The sequence below is a fragment of the Nannospalax galili genome, unplaced genomic scaffold (genome assembly GCF_000622305.1).
Source record: "Nannospalax galili isolate Female #2095 unplaced genomic scaffold, S.galili_v1.0 scaffold91, whole genome shotgun sequence".
Taxonomy (NCBI): Eukaryota; Metazoa; Chordata; class Mammalia; order Rodentia; family Spalacidae; genus Nannospalax; species Nannospalax galili.
Window position 1 is genome coordinate 1,686,950 of NW_008332583.1, and position 18,228 is coordinate 1,705,177.

An 18,228-nucleotide genomic window follows, 5' to 3' on the forward strand; every position below is an offset into this window, starting at 1 on the left:
CTCTATGGGCATTGCATGCACACTCACAAACATGCAGGCAAAACACATATACACATAAAAATTAAAAAAATATTTTTAAGTGGAGAATGACTGAGAAGACACTCAATGTTGCTCTCTAGTTCCACCTGCACACACATGCAGGCCAGGACTGGAGGGCGATGAAAGCAGGAGAGCACAGTTTTCATTCATGCCACAAGCTTGCCTTGTCCCGGAGGAAGAGAACTTGTAAGGAACAGAATTTGACTGGTGTCACTCTCCGGATTGGCACTGTGCGTCAGTGGTAAATGGAGAGTGGGCGTGTTTAAAGGTTGATCATTTCAGCTGTAGCAAACTCCTACCAACTGCCAAGCATCAACTTGACAGAGTAAAGGAGGTGATTTCTCATTAAGAACAGCTCTTTTGCCAGCACCCTGACCATCGATGCTTGAATTCCTTGGGCTCCCCGCACTCCCTGAGCATTAAGAAGACTGGGAGGTCCAGAGATGGAACCTGGACTTAAAGCACTACATCCATGCTGGGGCATCTCTGCCTTGTGACTGAGAACAGGGGCAGATGAATCCCTTAAACTCTATACATTTCAGTCTCATCCATTGGAAAGTCAACTGGTTCACAACCCCCATCGGGCAAGGTGGCGAAAAGAAGAAACTGCTCATCAAGGTAGTTTTCAAACTATAAAGCATCGCCTAGCAATTTGTAGATATTATTGTACATGGAGGAGACCATGAAAAAGCAAGCCTTTTGCTTGAGCTAGACTTTGGACTAGGCACGGTCTCTCCACTGCTTGTTTCTCCACCGCCCTGAAGTCTGAACTGGCCACATTTCCCTCTTGTTCCTTCTCCTGGTAGATTTTCCCACATTTCCAAGTCAGGGAACAGCTCAGCAAGGCTGAGCTGGATTTTGCTCCTGTTATACTTTGTAGCAGTCCCAACACCTAGCAAAAAGATACTGCATTACAGTTGAGATTGGCAGTGACCTCAGGAAATCTGTAGCAGGAGAAAACAGGAACCATTGTGAGTTGTGACCATGATGGTGCAGGGAGAGCACACTGCTGTTCGGTAACTGATGTGTTTTAAAGTTTACCCAACTCATTCTCCTATATATTCCCAGGTGCGCAGCCTATCGGCCCTACAGAGTGGACAGTTTTGACACCCTCTTCCAGAACTCTAGAGATTAAGCTCAGGAGCTAAGCAGGCATTTCTCAAAGCCAGCTGGATCTTGCACTTAGCAGAACTTCTGGCTCTCCGTGTGGACCTCTTTCCATCCTATTGTTTCATTGCCAGCTCTCACATAGCAGTTGATACTTTGCAAAGCAGCATGGGGAAAGGGCAATAGAGAAAATCCATTCCTGGGTGCTTTCCTGGGAGACGCTTGGTGGGGAATATGATTCCTGATATTAACCTCAGCCAGATGACAAAAGGAAGCTGATGAGAACCCTGAACCCAAATACAGTCTTACACCACCAAGAGGAACATAGATGATGCGGGTCACACAGAAACACATAGAACATCAAACACAGGCTTATTCCTCAAACCCAGCTGACCATGGACTTCCCAAACACCTGGAATTCACCCAGATTTGATTATCAATACTTAGCTTTGGTTGGTTCTATGTTTATGACATCCCAGGACTTTGTATGTATTTACTGTGATGTCAACAACTGAATGGGGCATGAATAGTATCTCCCTTTTGTAGACAAGGCAACTGAGGCTCAGACAGATGAAGAGGTTTGTATGTGGTAGAGTTGGCTTTGAACCTGGGTCTGATTTCATACGCCAAGTTCTAGCACTACATTCTGTTGCCTAAAAATGAATTTCATGACTATTTCCTGAACTTTTCATAAGAGCTTTTAGCACCTAAAACTAGGAGTTATAATAGAAGCCAAAACTCTGGAACTATAGCTCCAGATTCCATGCATGTCCGTCTAGGTTCAGAATGCCCACACACTGCATCCCTACACTTCAAAATCTGAGCTCTCTGAAACTGAGCCCTGAAGGATTCAGGACAAGTTACAGTCAAATTATACAAAGACCAGAGGTACCAGGAGGGCCAGAGCCCTTGGTTACATCCCTAGTGGTGAGCCCTCCAGTAATCATCCCCAGGTCTAGACAGTGTTATGTTTTTCCTTTTTAAAAGCTGGCGGGGCGGGGGGAGGGATGCCAACCTCCTAACCAGCTACAGAACTGAATCTGCAAACTTGGCCTCTCTCCCAAGCAGAGGCTATGGCCTTTCTGTTTTTCCTGATCAGCTCTGTGGGCAAACACATCATCTAAATACAGACAATGACCCAGTGCACAGCCATGAGCAGGACACAGATACTCATTGAAGTCCTTCTCTCTTTCCTCCATAGGTGAAGGCAGCTTCCAAGTATGTGGATGTGCCTGTGAGTATTTGAACACCACTGGTTATGTTTGGTTTGGTTTGATCTGTTTCTGTGTTTTGTTTTCATGCCTTGCTGCTAAACCATACATTTCTGAGGTGGATCATCAGAGATGAGGACTGGTACCGTGTTTCAGATGGAAGGCCCAGTCTGAGGATTAACCTATCTCGCTCTTGCTTTGGTTCCATTGGTTTCTCTGGCTCCTGTCCTTCTGTCTTCTATTCTGCCCCTCTGGCATGCGCACCTTAGAAGTTTCAAACAGGGTGCCAGTATTTTTTATTTAAACAAATAAATTCTGAATTTGTTCATTTGGGGGTCAGTTCTGCAATTGTTTTAAGGAAACCTTACAAAACTGTTTATAATTAGTACAGGCCTCATTAATGAAGAGAGCCCTCAAGTTCACAGAGAAAGCACTTGAAGTTGCCCAAAATTTACATTTAAATTGAGGTTAAGTACTACACATGAAGGCTAAAGTGTGGGATTACCTGTGCTAAGTCAGAAGACATTTACAGACAGACATTGCCCTGCCTATTAGCAAAATAAAATTGGAGAGATTTAAATATATTCCAGTAAAGGGGGAAAGAAATGATTCTGTTTCTCCATTTCTAACAAAAGAGGTGTGAGTCTATTATAAAATATTAAATTTAGGGAGCTTATCTCAACAGTCACTGAGGGGCTTGTACTGAATAGTTCTCATTTTGAACGTGGTTAAGTACCCTCCTTGTTCAAATACTTATTTGTGAAAATTTGTTTTTTTCTAAAAGGATTTATATTAACATTTAAATTTATTTCCCCAGGAAGCTAAGTGTATGATGGTTTATTGGCTTATTTCTCTAAGGAGAACACAATGGAAAATTAGAGCGAATCTAACATTAGCATATATTTTGTTTGTTTAATGAAAGAATGTACAATCAATAATTATGCTTTGAATTTATATAATACTTCTCATCAAGGGACCCCCAGACTCCTTCCTGTAGGCAGGAGAATGAAAAAGAGACAAGACTTGCAGAACTGAGAGAAGCTTTCTCGCACTCCAAAGTATAAGCTCTCACTTTATGGGGCGTCTCTGACTCTGCTTCTCCATCTTTAAAATGGAAATAATACTCCCTCCTACTCAGGCGTGCTGGGCACTTTAAACAGTGCTGCACACGTGTAACCTGTCACCACACCTGGCCCTTCCTAGACATATATAGCATATGCCATCTGGGGCTGTGAACAGTCTGCTGCCTCAGCCCCGCCCTTCGCTGGCTTTAACTGTGTCAGAAATGAAAATGCTCGGCATCCAGCACAGAGCTCTGATGTCTGAGGCTATTTGGTGTGGACCTCAAAGCAGAGAAGAGATCAGATTGTAGGAAACGGTCTGGAACAAGTGATCAGTAGACACATTCCCAAAATATGAGAAATTTGACTTAGATGTTGGTATTGGCATCCGACAGTGTCATGTGAGTCACATGAGAATAGCATTTGAGACAACTCAGAAAAAGGCCAGTGTTGGCAGTCTTGCGCTTCAACATAATAACTCCCAGGTTTGTTCTGAAGATGGAGTACGATGGACTCCGTACAACTGAGAAAACTTCCTGATAGAGAGTCGCTAGCCACTTGGGATGAATGGTGCTGCTTAGAATCCATGCCTCGGGGTATGAAGGAACAAAAGGAATAAGGAATGTCCCTCTAGAGTTTCTCCTTCCAGAGGGCCAGCAGAAAACGGCACAGCCTGTCCCCCAGCACAGTTCACCTGCCACTGATGATACAGAGCGTAATTACACAACCAAATTTTAAAAAGCATCACCCAGTGCCTGTCCCTGGACAGGACTCCTGTACTAAACCCCACCCAGTGCCTGTCCCCAGACAGGACTCCGTAAACCCCACCCAGTGCCTGTCCCTAGATAGGACTCCTGTGAAAACCCCACCCAGTGCTTGTCCCTAGATAGGACTCCTGTACTCAACCCTACCCAGTTCTCATCCCTAGATAGCATTCCTGTGCAAACCCCACCCAGTGCCTGTCCCTGGACAGGACTCCTGTAATAAACCCCACCCACCCAGGGCTCAGGGACCATTGCAGAAGAGGGAGCAGAAAGATTGTAAGAGCCAGGGTTGGTGTATGACCATAAGGAAACAGAGTCTTCCAGGCTTCTGGGACCTGACTCATATGAACCTACAGCAATGGTGATACCATGCACCAGACCCATGCAAACTCAATCAGACAAAAACCCAGCATAGAGCTGGGGAAATGGGCAGCAGGCCCCAACCTCAGCTGAGGAACTGTTGGCAGCTGGTCACTACTGGATGAGGGAGAGTTGGTCCTCTTTAAGGGTATTACACTAGATAGGCTGAACAGGCTCCAAAGAATGAACTCATACCAAGGGACATCTGGTTACACAAACTTACTCGATAGGCCTTAACATATATGACAGAATGCATGAAAGTCTATGGGGGAGGTATAGATAGAGGAGTGTATCTAAGCATAATTAAGATGTGCTCTATGAAATGCACAAAAATTCAGTAAAAATAAATTGAAAAAAAGCATCCACCACGTACCCAGCATTGTTCTAATGCCTTTAACTTTAATCTTTGTAATTACCCACATTTTAAGGATGAGGAAACTGAGATAGAGAAAGGTTAACTTGCTCCAGGGCCAGATAGCTGGCAAATAGCAAGGCTAATATTTAAAACGGTACCTTTCAGTACTCTATGATGAATTTAGTTCATACATAGATGCTCATTTGGATAGTTGAGTAGTTATTTTAGTATTAGAAAAAATATTTTTAGCAGACCAGACCCATGACTGTGCCAATAATTAGTGACTGAAAGTAACACTACACTTTGAAAGAAAGTCAATTAATGTACACTCTTATAGCCAGTAATAGTATAATAAATATAGTAAATAAAAATTCCATAGATAATAATTCTATGTAATACATGTATGTATACATGCTGTTTACATATAGTAAAAAAATCATTTACTTATAAAACAGTCCTATGAAAGTATTCCTTTCATCCTGTTTCACAGATGAAGAAACTAAGACACAGAGTGGTTAGGTAGTAAGCCAAAGTCACCTGGTGGGTAAGTAGTGAAGGAGGCGTCAGGAGCTGTCAGGCTGATGGGAGAGACCATCCACTCTTGTTCTTAAAATTATAGACAAAAATCAGCCTCGCCAGGAGTATTTACACCTTGGGAATTGGCAAACACTACAAATGGGAGTGGGGAGTATTGACTGGTTGGTTGACTTTGTTTGTTTTAAAAAGCCTGTTCACCAGTAGATTGCTCTCAGCTATTAAGTCACTGGCCCCCAACCCAGGATGTAAAACAGCAAGACAGTGCAAAGCATGGGGCTTGTTTGCTGTCTTTTTACTGAAATTTCTATCCTTACTTCCAGAGGTTCTGAATTAGTAGTTCTGGGGTGGAACCTTAGAAATCTCTAAAACATTTTTCTCACACTTCTGCACAAGTATAGAAACCAGTGGGTGGACTAAACCAATGATTCTTGTTAGAAACATCTGGAGTGGTTTTTTTTGTTGTTTTTTTTTTTTTTTTTCACCTTATATGTGTTATTACCCATGTTGCTTGTCAGACAAATTAAAACAGCTTCTCAGAGCTGGAGAGATGGCTTACCAGAGAAGCACTGATTCTACTTGCAGAGGACCTGGGTTCAGCTCCAAGCACCCACATGGCAACTAGCAACATAATTCCAGGTCCAAGGGATCCGACACCCTCTTCTGGCCTCCATAGGCATTGCACATAGTGTACTTACACCCATGTGGGCAAAACACACATACACAAAAAATAAAAATAAATAATTTTTTTAAAAGCAGATTCTCTGGGGGTGGAGCCAAGGCATCAGCATTTACAAAGTTCATTCTTTGCAGCCAGCTTATAAACTTAGATACAATGATTTTTAAGACAAGTCTAACTCTGAACCCTGTGTTGCTTTGCAAGGTTTTTGACATAAGTTTGAGTTTAGTTCCATGTAGAAACTATTAGATAGTTATCACAGAGATTTCTGTCTTCCTGAGGCCCACTAATGGAAAGAGGCACTGTTCCCAGTCAGAAGTTTGTGATCCCCCAAACATTTCTCTTTTTCTTAAATCTAAGGTCTAACGCTTCCATGTGCATAGCACATTTGTATTCATGCTAAAGGCTTGCTTAAGATACTGAAGATTGGAGTTTGTATCCCTCACCTCAGATGTACCTAGTAAGATGAAAATGTCCTGTTTTACCTAATCCACAGAGTGTGTTATTTGCAAATGCTGTCTTCCACATGTGATAGAGTTAACTCTACAAATAATTGTGTTTGTTTAGATGCTTTCTAAAGTCTATGTCATGTTCTGTCAGTCTGTCCTAGCCACATCTAAAAGTCATCAACTAAAAGTCGATCCCACTGTGAGGAGACAGTGATGATGTAAAGCCTAATTTATCTAGTGACATTTATCAGCTGTTCAGTCAGGTGTACTTTCCAGCTGTAACTAACAACTTAGGTTTCTTGTCTGTCACCAGTTCTTATTTTAGCTGTTTTGAAAGAAAGTCCACTTTAAATGCATTATATATCTTCCCTGCCTCTGTGTGTGTGTGTGTGTGTGTGTGTGTGTGTGTGTGTGTGTGTGTGTGTGTGTTGCCTGCCTGCATATGATGGGTAAGTGCACCTGTGTCGTGCAATGCCTGCAGGGGTCAGAAGAGGGCATCAGATTCCCCAGAACTGGAGTTATCTACCATTGTTAGCCACCATGTGGATGCTGGAAACTAAAGCCTGGTCCTCTGCAAGAGCAGTCAGTGCTCTTAACTGCTGAGCCATCTCTCCAGTCCCCATGCCTTTTTTTTTTAGCCCCTGCCATTTTAAACAGAGCCCTGGTTGTAATTGAATCTTTCCTAAATGACTCATGTTGACCACTGTAGCTATCTTCTACAGTGGCTGCATAGTGACCTATTCCCCCTCCCTGAGGTCTCCTAAAGTGTAGGGGCAGTCCCACCCCCCTTCCTGAAATAACCCCACATCCAAGTGGTGAGCATGCACGTCTGGTATAGCAGTTTGGCAGCCAGGGTCAGGGAACCAGGAAAAGTACTCTCTCTTCTCCTTCAAAGCTCCTTTTCCTTCTTGAGTCTAAAGTAGATAATAGTAGGTAAGATTTATACTGGGGAGATAGGATCATAATAGTTTATGTTTGCAAGCTATGGTTTTCACAGCATTTTCTTATACATTATTATAGCTGCCAGTATTAATCCTTGAAGGTCAGGTGGGGTGCTGTTATTAATCCCACTCAGTAGATGTGTAGCTAAGGCCCACAGATGTCCAAATGTTTTGCACAGTTTCCAGCTTGTAGGGGGTGAAGAGTTTCAGTGGACCGAAGAGCTTTACAAGGGAGGATGATAGAGGATTTGGTCATTCATTCATAGATTTGTTTATTCATCTAATACTTACTGAGTACCTACTATGTGCCGGGCACCATTCCTCTGTCCCTGGAACACACTAGAAAATAATCCAAAAGTTTGGTGTTTGTGGAGCTTATGTTCTAGGAGAAAAAGACAAACAAAAAGCAAGGAACTAGTACATAATATATACGATGTCAGCACTTAGTAAATTCTGTAGTAATAAATAAATAAGAGTTGAACCAAACTGACTTTTTTTTTTTTTTTTTTTGGTCTTTTTGAGACAGGGTCTCCCTGTAGCCCCAGCTGTCCTGGAACTCACTATGTAGGCCAGGCTGGCCTTGAACTCACAGAGATCCGCCTGCCTCTGCCTCCCAAGTGCTGGAATTAAAGGCGTGCGCCACCACGCCCAGCTCAAACTGACTTTCTAAAAAGAGTTTTTATATCTTAAGTGCTTGCCTCTTTAAGGATAGCAGCCTTTAGTGGAAGAGAGAGCATTCTGAACATCGCAGCATTGTAACTAAGATGTCTACTGGATCTGGCTTTCCTCCATCTTGAGATGGTTGTATAGCCAAAAGGCTATATCTGCCACAAGTATCCCAGGGAAGATATGAAAACAATAATAAGTTTCTCAAGTCCCCCAGGTAGGGATCCCCACCCCTACTGAGAGTGTCCTTTGATGTGCAGCTGCCAAAGAGAGAGGGGAGAGGTGCCAGCTTGGAACTGATAGTAAATACTGCCATCCCATTGGAGAACTGCTATTGTTTCGTATCATAAAACTGCAACAATTATAGGACCATCATGGAACCTGCTCCGTCCATTTGCTGAAAATTGCTTGGAAGTGTAACACTTGATACTGTGGCTTTTGGGGCGTCCCTCATTGTTTTTCAAATTAATACCTTGTCATTGTTTCAGCAGGTGTTGAGAGATGTTGCTAGCATCCCAGAGGCCGAGCATTGGCTCTCTGCTTGATAATTGTTTGCTTTGTATCAGGGGAAAAAAATACAGTCCTACTGTTTCCAAACCTTCCTCATTTTCACCCTGGAAATTACACAGAAGTGTTAACTAACTTCAATTTGCAGTGCCTGACAGTCACGTCTCATAGAGAAATGATACTTTGTGATCTAAGGTAAATCACAGTAATGAAAACTAATCTTTTTTAGTTATTAGCAAACATACATATCTACTGTGGAAATTTAAGGGGTTTGTGGCAGCTCTCCTAATGACCCATATTACAGTGTTTTAATAGGTTTCTTTGGAGATAACTTTGATTTTTGACATCTCAAGCAGCGCACATTCTGGTTTGGATCTGTTGGTATAGTCATTCTTTACAATAAATCATTCCCTAACTACTATATGAACTGCCTGCTTACCTTTCCAGGAAATCCAGTTAATTTTAAAAAATCAAATCCGCCTCTTTTCCCTGCTTCTTTCTTTCTTTTCTTCCTTCCTTCCTTCCTTCCTTTCTTTCTTTTCTTTCTTTCTTTTTTGTCCATCATTCAAGTTCAAGGCTACACTGGAAAGCAAGGACAAATGCCTGAATCTCTCCTCTGAGAAAACTCTCTACCACTATTCACCACATACGCTCAGACCAAAGCTACCCCCAAATGTGACTTGGGTATACGGCATATTCGTGGAAATAGAATTTCTTTGGTACTTCCTCAATTTTTTGCAGAGGGAAAGGGGAAAGGAAGTGGAAGACTGAGTATATTTGGATTTCGTGTAAATGCTAGTCTCTGTCTAAAGCAAAGTCACAGAATGCCACTAGAAAATCCAGGTATTTAACCATCAAGTAACAGTAGAAAAATCCCTAAACAATTCTGTAATTTCAACTCCCCTCTTCTGAGGAGAGCATGAGGGTCTCATATCAATCCCTTCCAGTCCAGGGGTAAACAAAGTTGATCTTATAAATTCAGTGAAAGGCCTGGGGTTGGTGGGGGAAACTGGAGGAGGAAAGATAAATGGGAGACAGTGAACCACCAAGGTCTGAAAATTCCATTTTCATGTTTTCCTGTCTCTTTGCAGAAACCCGGGATGGATGTGGCCGACGCCTACGTGACTTTCGTCCGCCACTCTCAGGATGTCCTGCGTGATAAGGTCAATGAGGAGATGTATATAGAAAGGTTATTTGATGTAAGTAAATGCCTTCTCCTCCTTGCACCCCAAGGAGGAGACCCTCCAAAATGTGACAAAATAAGAGACAGGAGGATAAGTCACATTTTGAGAAAATGGATTGGTCCTGATTCAAACCAAATCTTTTCCTCTCCCTCTGCCTTAGGCTCTTATCTGTTGTGTCTGTTCTGAACCCACTCCTGGCGTGGCTGTGTCTGAGTCCCAGTCTATGTGATACATGGACGGCACACAACCTTCAGGCAAGCAGGCGCATTCTGAAGGGACCACCCAGTTCTCCTTGCAATCTGGCCTTGCTCTGGAGAAATGTTCCAGTTGGGGAGGCTGAGGCCAGCTTCCCCCTCACCTGTGGGTAGTTATACCTCCCTGAGGCTGTGACATGCAGATAGATGTACAGTAAATGTCACATTGCCACCGTTTCCAACATGATCACCTCTGCAAGGCTCCTGAATATTGGCAAATCTTCATGTGTGATTCCCTTGGACAATTCTTTTTGTAAGCCAGTGTGCTTCCTGTCCACCTACCCACCTGAGAAGAAGCAGGTGGCTACAGTAGACACTGAATACACTGGGCCACCAGATCCCCCAAACCAAGACATGGAAAATGCAGGTTTCTACGGGTGAATTAGTTCCCAGGAAGCTTTATTTCCACTGTGACTACATCTGCACTGCAGAGTAAGCCATTGAGGCAAAACAGAATCTGCTTCGGTCTCCCAACTGCCTGCCTCTCTGAGGCCAAAGCAGATAGGGTCGTAGCCAGGTATATTACTTCAAGTTTCCTGGAATGTGCTAGTGTAGACCTGGCCAGAGTGCATAGAAACTGGTGTCCTGGTCTCTGTGTGGCTGTTGCTGTGCAGGCTTCTGTCTCATGAATTGTGAGCTCCTCCTGTCCAGGTTGTTTTATTTTTAGTGCCAGCCTGAACGTTAATGTTTTGGTCGACTCTGGAATCTTTGTTTCTATATTTTTCCCGTGATTGTGTTCACCAATTTGCGCTGAGTTTTGTGTGTTTTTGTTCCATCGCTAAGTGAGCTCATTGTTGGCACTGCTTTTGGATTCTGACTTTCTGTGCTTTGTCGTCCAGCTCATTTACTTTCCTAGTGTGTTGAAAAGGCTCCTTTCTTTCCTTTTTTCTCCTTCTCCAATCATCTCCTTTCTGTGTCCAATACCCCTCTCTCCCTTGCATCACCTTCCTTTGACAAAACCGTTCTTACTTTTTAATTCCCACTCGTCCTCTCTCAGATTAAAATGGAACTTATCTCTCATGTCAAATGTTTTATCACATTATATCAAGTGGCATGAATTAGAATCAAATAATCTTCCTGTATACATCTTCTAGCATGACCCACATCCACCGAGAATGCCTCATACATGCATAAAGCTCACCAGCGGGGCCTCCCCCTTCTCTGCATGCGTGCCTTTATGAAAGTCCTGAACCCAGTTTGTCTGGGGTACTGTCATCCATCCAATAGGCATTGAAAACAGACAGGGGGCACTCTGGTCTACGCTCAAGGGTATGGACTCTGCCCACCTCCACTGAATTCAGTTCCAAACTACAAATTTTCAGGAAGCTTGTGGATTGCTCTTTTCAATGCCTAGGTTGCCAGGTTTCTTTCCTTTAATCAGTATCTTCTGATTCTCAGTTTTGTATGACCTCTGTGTGTGTGTGTGTGTGTGCGCGCGTGTGTGTGTGTTTCTGTATGATTGTGTGTGCAAATAACCTCATGCTCACTGAAACTTAAAAACATCTAGTACTGAATTTCATACTTAAACTGTGATTTAGTCTGTTGCTTTGTTGACAAATAATCCACCCTTTCCACTTCTTGTTTTTCTTCAAATTGCAAACATAAGGAGAAAATTTTGTTTGAAGGTATTCCTGTTGAAGGCAGTAAAGCAAATGAGTGACTCTTTGTAACAGAAACTGCAACTAAACCTTCATTTAGAAAGTAAAAGGGCAGCCTTGGCTGGTACAGATGGGGAAAGTAGACTTGCCCGACTATGGAGGAACACAGGCACATTCCAGCCCTCTGGATTCTAACTGAATCAGTAATTAAAAAGAAATATTCCTAAGACTGTGCTTCGCAGAGTGCGAGTTTTGTCCAAGGTCTTTGAAGAATACACAAATGTAGCCAGCCCCTTGCTGTAGTCCACTGAACCAGCGTAAGATGGCAGCAGTAATTCTGTGAGCCCCCTCCCCACACACACACACAGTTTAGCTTCATGTTGCCCCAATTTTCTTTTCCTGACAGTCTTCATTACACTCTCCTGAGTATATGATTTTCCCTTCTTAACTGTTCCGTGCACTTTACCCCAACCTCATGAAGGGGGGGGGGAATCACTTTTTCAGGAGTTTCTTTAGATGTGAATTTCTTGGACATTTACTTTCTTACTCTCTAAATAACCTGATCCCATAATTCACAGAATATATCGGTGCTAGGCAACCTAACTGATACAGTATAAAAAAAGTTATTGAATCTGTCATAGATTTAAAACATTTGTCATTTTCAAACCCAGAGCATTTCAGAACTTCATTACCATGCAGCTTGGGTAATTTAATTCAGTACTTACTGTTTTTCTATAATCTAGCAGCAAAACATCAGATTACCAACATGTTTGATTATTTTCGGCTTCTGTTTCTTCAAGCATGGTGTTTATTTCTTTGCATAGATACTTTGCAAGACATGGTGTCCATCGAGCTAAACAGGCAATAGGAATATCAAGACGGAAGGGTCTCATGAAAGCTGCCACCCTACGGTTCTGATTGTAATGAATTTAGTTTTTAAGCCCTGCTCTCTAATGATGGGGGTTCTGGGGAAACTTCCTAAACAATTGGCAGAAATCTATTGACAAAGACTTGTTGATCTGAGAGGTTTCTCTTCCAAATTGTTGCATTTTGATAAATGCTGGAAATGAATAGTAGCAAATTAGCATTTTGAATGAAGGAAAAAATCTATAACTCTGCGATTGTTTGGTGTTTGGGGGCCGTTGCTTCTGACGGCCGTGCCATTCTCCGGTTTTTTGTTCCCGCTGACATCTGTCATTTCAGAGCCATGTTCTAAGAGTTCCCGTTGTGTTTTTAAGTGTGTTTGAAGTCTTACTTTTATTTACCTGATAAATCCCTTAAGTTCTTGCTGTTTGGTATTGTTTCTTTCTTTCTTCCTGTGCCTTCTCCCATGCACCCTTGTAGAAAAGGCTGGATGGCATTTAATGTATGTTTGTATATAAGAATATTAGGAATACTAGCTTGTCACTTAATGGCATATTTTCTGTTTTCACAAGGTCCTATCAGTGCTTTCCAAGCTGTTTTTTTTTTTTTTTTTTTTTTTTTTTTTTTTTTTTTCCCTCGTTATTGCACTTTTAGCTAGAAGTGGGTGCTTGTGGGAGATTATCCGCATAGCATTTGGGACTCTACTTTAGATGTTTAGCATTTTGTATCTATTTTATTATGTAACTTAAGAACAGGCTTTCCAAATTCATCTTCACCAAAAAATTTTTTAAACTAAGCATTGAGTAGGGCTTTTTATTTTATTTTTTTTTTTGAGAAATGCATTTGGATATAATGTTGGCTACTTAACCAGATGATACTTTTACTGTGAAACTTCCCCTGCTTATTAACAGTTGGTTTATATAGTCTTTCTATAAAACACCAGCAGTACTTTTTTGATAATATACATTTTCCTTAAAAAAGAATTTAATGAACCCAAAATAGTGTACTGATCAGAAAAGAACCCCCAAGCTATTTTAAATGTACAACTATACATTTTAGCTGCATTTTTTTCAGGAAAATGAAGCACAATTGTACATTGTTTTTAGTTACTGAAAAATAAGTTAATATTTAAAAACAAAGTACTCAGAGATTGAAATCAAATGGATATCATAATGTGTATAACAACCATGAATTTAAATTATATCAGGCGCGCTGAGTTTTTAAAGGAAAATCTGATTACCCTAAGATTCAAGAGGAAGCCTGGCCTCCTTGACAATTATTGCTGCTTTTTAAAGAAAATGTAAAACATAGATTGTGATAATCTACATATTCTGAATGTGGCAGCTCAGGCAGGAAGCTCAGGCTGGAGAAATAACTTGAAGAGAGCGATTTCCAGTTGGAGTGGCCATAAATCATGCAGATGGCTTTTCTTTTCCCCATTCTCTAGTGATTAATTCAACATCTCCCCCAAAACAAAACAAAACAAAAAACTATGCTTTCTGAAATTAGGGATCAGATCTCAAGGTCTAAACAAAAATTAATTTATTTTCTCTCCTCCTTGTACTTCTTGAAGACACAGGCTGAGAAGAAAATCGGGATTAAAAGAGATGTGCTTAGGGTGAATTCATCTGCTTAAACCTCACAGGCTCGGAGATGAGTGATTAAAAAGCCATCTCAAACTTGGATGGAATCCACACTGGTGGTAATGCCGCATCCGCTCAGGCTTTCGTCTGCAGGCCCCATGTCACTGTGAACCAGGCCCAGGGAACATTTGACTGGAGATGATACATGGATTATCTAGGTCAATTATACACTTAATCTGCCTTCTGGAGGATTAAGCATTTGCAGATAGACTGCATTTGGCTTCTCCCTGGCAGTTATCAGATCAGGAAAAGGCCCCTTACCAAACGGCCTCCTAAGAACTTAATCAGGCAGCGCCGACAGATTCAAGGGGAATGCTGCCTGGTAGTCTCTGCCTTGCACAGATCTCAATTTGCTGTTCTATTTTCAAATCCTGTGTTTGTTCACTTTATGTGGCAGCACAATAATTGGGTGTGAATATTTCCCTCTAAAGCGGTAATTTGAAATGTGAACCCTCTGCCTATTAAAATATGCTTGCTGGATTTATATCTGAGTTCACAGATAACCTTGTTTTAATAGCCCTATTAAATTACAAGGGCCCATATATGTGACTATATCAATCACAACAGGAGCTTTCCTGCTCTGGAAGCAAGGAATGAAGAGTAGGCTTCAAGGAGCATGCTATGTTGTATCCGTACTGAGTACTACCAACTGCCAGGTGAGGGAAACTGCATCCAAGGTTTGACGTGGGGAGAGGTGTACAGGATTCACCAGTACAGTAGGCTGTGGTTCTTGAGGACCGAATAGAGAAAGTCACGCCATGTGGCATTCTAGAAACTAGGAGGGTGAGGTGTCTTTGCTATTAGAATAGTGGTCTGGAATGCCTCGGATGGAGGTTACAGTGTGATGACTACGGGCCCCGTCCCTGGAGATCCAGACCTGATCTTTATGACCTGCATGACTCTGGACAAGGTATTTAATCTCTCAGAGCCTCAGCTGATTCACCTAGGTAACAGGGATGATGATAAACAGGACCGTCCTCGGGGCGTTGAATGAGGGTGAGATGCCATGTCCACGCACAGCAACAGGCTCTGAGGAAGCACTTGGTAAGTGTTAGCCATGACCCTCATCATCTTCATCTTTACCTCATTCCTGGAATGGAAACCCTTTTACTGGCTGGTTTGTCTTGCTAAACAAAACTCCACACCTGTTTCTGAGGTGTGTAAATATCTCTCTGTCTCTTTAAGACTTTATCCCAAGTTTGCTTAGCTTCCTTCCCTTGTACAGTAGCTGGGTTCTTTCTTACGTTTGCTAAAAACATAGTGCTGAAACAGGCAGAATGGTGATGCTTAGAAATAAGTCAGACAGGAATAAAGACCCCAGGGTTGACACTTCTGATCCATCTAACCTAGAATGAATTATTTAGCCTCCTTGAGTCTCAATATCCCCATCTGTAAACAAACTGACTTACTATAGTTGTTGTGAAGAGTAAATAACATAATGAATGTAGACTATCACTGTTTATAATTCACCTCCCCTCCTTTTTTTTCAATGCTGGGCCTTGAACCCAGAGCCTTGCACATACTGGGCAAGTGTTCTACCACTGAGCTACATCCCCAGCCTTGAGCAGATGTTTCCTCACCAGATCAGCAGTAGCATTATCTCTCAGAGCTCTTTGTTTACCCTAGTGATCTAAACTGACCTGGCTCTAACCCCATCAACAGAACTGGGGAATTCGTAAATCCAGAACTGACCTTCTAACCTTCAGGAAGATATTTTTAAGAAGGGACATGAGAGAAGGGAGGAGTGATGAACATCTAGGCATTAAAGTGTACATTAAGCATGTACACTGTAGACATTTAGGAAACAGGGCTAAAGCAAAAATAAGAACATTGAGAGCTTATGTTCCCAGAACCCAGGGATGCCCACCTAAATATTTATCCTTTCAGATTTTTTTCTGTGTGCATAGATTCATGATATGCACCTTTTTCCAAAATAAGTAAGCAAAAAAACGCTTTAAGTTAATGATTTCTGTGTTCCATGCCAATAAATGTTCACCTGATTGTCTATGTTCAAAATTCCCCATGTGTCCCCATAATACTTTTGGTGAGTAGTTTAGGCAAAGCAGGATCTAATGCCAAGCCACATGTGGCAGGCAGGGCTCTGATGCCACATGCATTTCTTTTCAACCACACTGCACCCCCTTCCATAATCCTGACTCGTTAGAGACCACTGTGCCAATTGTTCCACAGACTGGAGAAGTTTAGTATGATCTAAACATAGAACTGATTTGTTGAGGAAAAAAAATATCAAGCTGAATTCAACCAAGTAGTTCTTTTAAACATAATTAGTAACTTAGCAGAAATCATTTTTATAGCTGTTCTCTGCATGTAAGGAGAATTTCTGAGGCTAGTTTAAAAAAAAAAAAAGAAGAAAGGAAGAAAAAGAAAGAAAGAGAGAGATAGTAGCTGAAATCCTAGAGGCCAGGGTACAGATCAGTCAGGTGAGAGCCACAAGGGTTTTAGTTCAGGCAGCAAGCACCTGCACCTGAGTTGGAAAGATGAATCTGAAGTTCATGGTTTTGTATTTCTGTAGGAGGAGTGTGTGTGTGTGTGTGTGCGCGCGCGTGCGCGTGTGCGTGTGTGCGTGTGTGTGTGTGTGTGTGTACTTCTCATCACTTATTCTTTGAGACAGTGTCTCTACTGAAGTTGACACCCTCCCATTCAGCTAGACTGGATGGCCCTGGAGTCCCAGGGATCCTTTTGTATTACACCCCCTCCCCCTACTGCCCCCAGCATTGGGATTACAGGAATATATCAGTCACCACACCCAACTTTTTACATGGTTTTTGAGGATGGAACTCACTTGCATAGCAAGCACTTTAACAAGTAAGGAAGGCCTCCCCTCTACATCCAGGTCCCATGGTATGGTGTTTCTTATGTCATTATAACTACTTCAGTGAAATGGGGGATAAGTGATTTGATGTATTGAGTCCATACCATTAGGATGTTTCTTGGTTAATTCTCAGATTTTCTAAGGTTGCTAGTCTGAAATTAAGCCTTCCGCATCAGGCCGATACTGAGCTTTTCCATATCCATTAGATCACATCTGAATTGAACTAGGACCTCATCTCTGTCATCCTCAGTTACAAAGCTAAGGAGTATGGTCATGCATCTGCTGGGGCATCCTTTAGAACCTGTATAACTATATATGTCAACTGGAAATAAGTCAACAGTCCAACTAACAAAGGAGGCACAGTTGATCCTTTCACTCTGTTTGTCCTGCTTTGAGCGCCAATATAAATTCTAACATTTAAAACATTTAAAATTCTGGGCCATGGGGCCTGTAGAGATGGCTCAGCAGTTAAGAGCACTGACTGCTCTTGCAGAGGGCCTGGGTTCAGTTCCCAACACCTACATGGCAGCTAACAACCATCCATAACTCCAGATCCAGAGGATCCAACACCCTCTTCTGTTCTCTGCAGGTGGCAGTGCATGACATGGGTGCACTTAAGTACATGCAAGCAATACACTCATATACATAAAATAAAACAATAATAATAATAAATTCAGTATTTAAATATTTAAATAAAATTCTGGGCCATGCTTTAGAGTCTTTAAGGAGCATCATTTCCCAAGAAAGATATAGGAATGAGCAGAGGGTAGAGAGAGGAGAAAGTAACCATTCCTCTCACCTTAATTAGTAACATCTCCTGTTACATATAGACATGCAACAGGTAAATACTACGTGCGTATGTATGTGGTATATGCAATATAAACCGTGTGTATCTGACTGTCTTTCTGATCAGGGAAGTGAGTTGTAACTAAAGAAAACCCTACATTAACCAAGCATACACTGAATTCTTGGGTGTGAATTTCAAGATCTTTCCATATTGAAATCATAAGGGAACCTAGGTTCGTCTTCAAGCATTCTGCTATCCCAGCATCTCAGTGTCTTTAAGCCTTCTTTACTTTCCACCATCCACATCTGCTTTTCACAGATCTCATTATGTTCACTGTCCTTCTTGCAATGCTGATAATTTTAACCAAGTATTCAGCCAAAGGAATAAATCTC

The 18,228-nt window shown here is 41.9% G+C and overlaps 1 protein-coding gene across 1 annotated transcript in view; it reads left to right on the plus strand.

The window, feature by feature from the left end:
• Positions 1–18,228, plus strand: part of Cadps (calcium dependent secretion activator) — a 497,333-nt gene that overhangs the window by 448,011 nt on the left and 31,094 nt on the right. Inside the window, 2 exon segments of the mRNA XM_008827502.2 lie at positions 2,348–2,380; positions 9,765–9,872. Coding sequence (XP_008825724.1) covers positions 2,348–2,380; positions 9,765–9,872 — 141 coding nt within the window.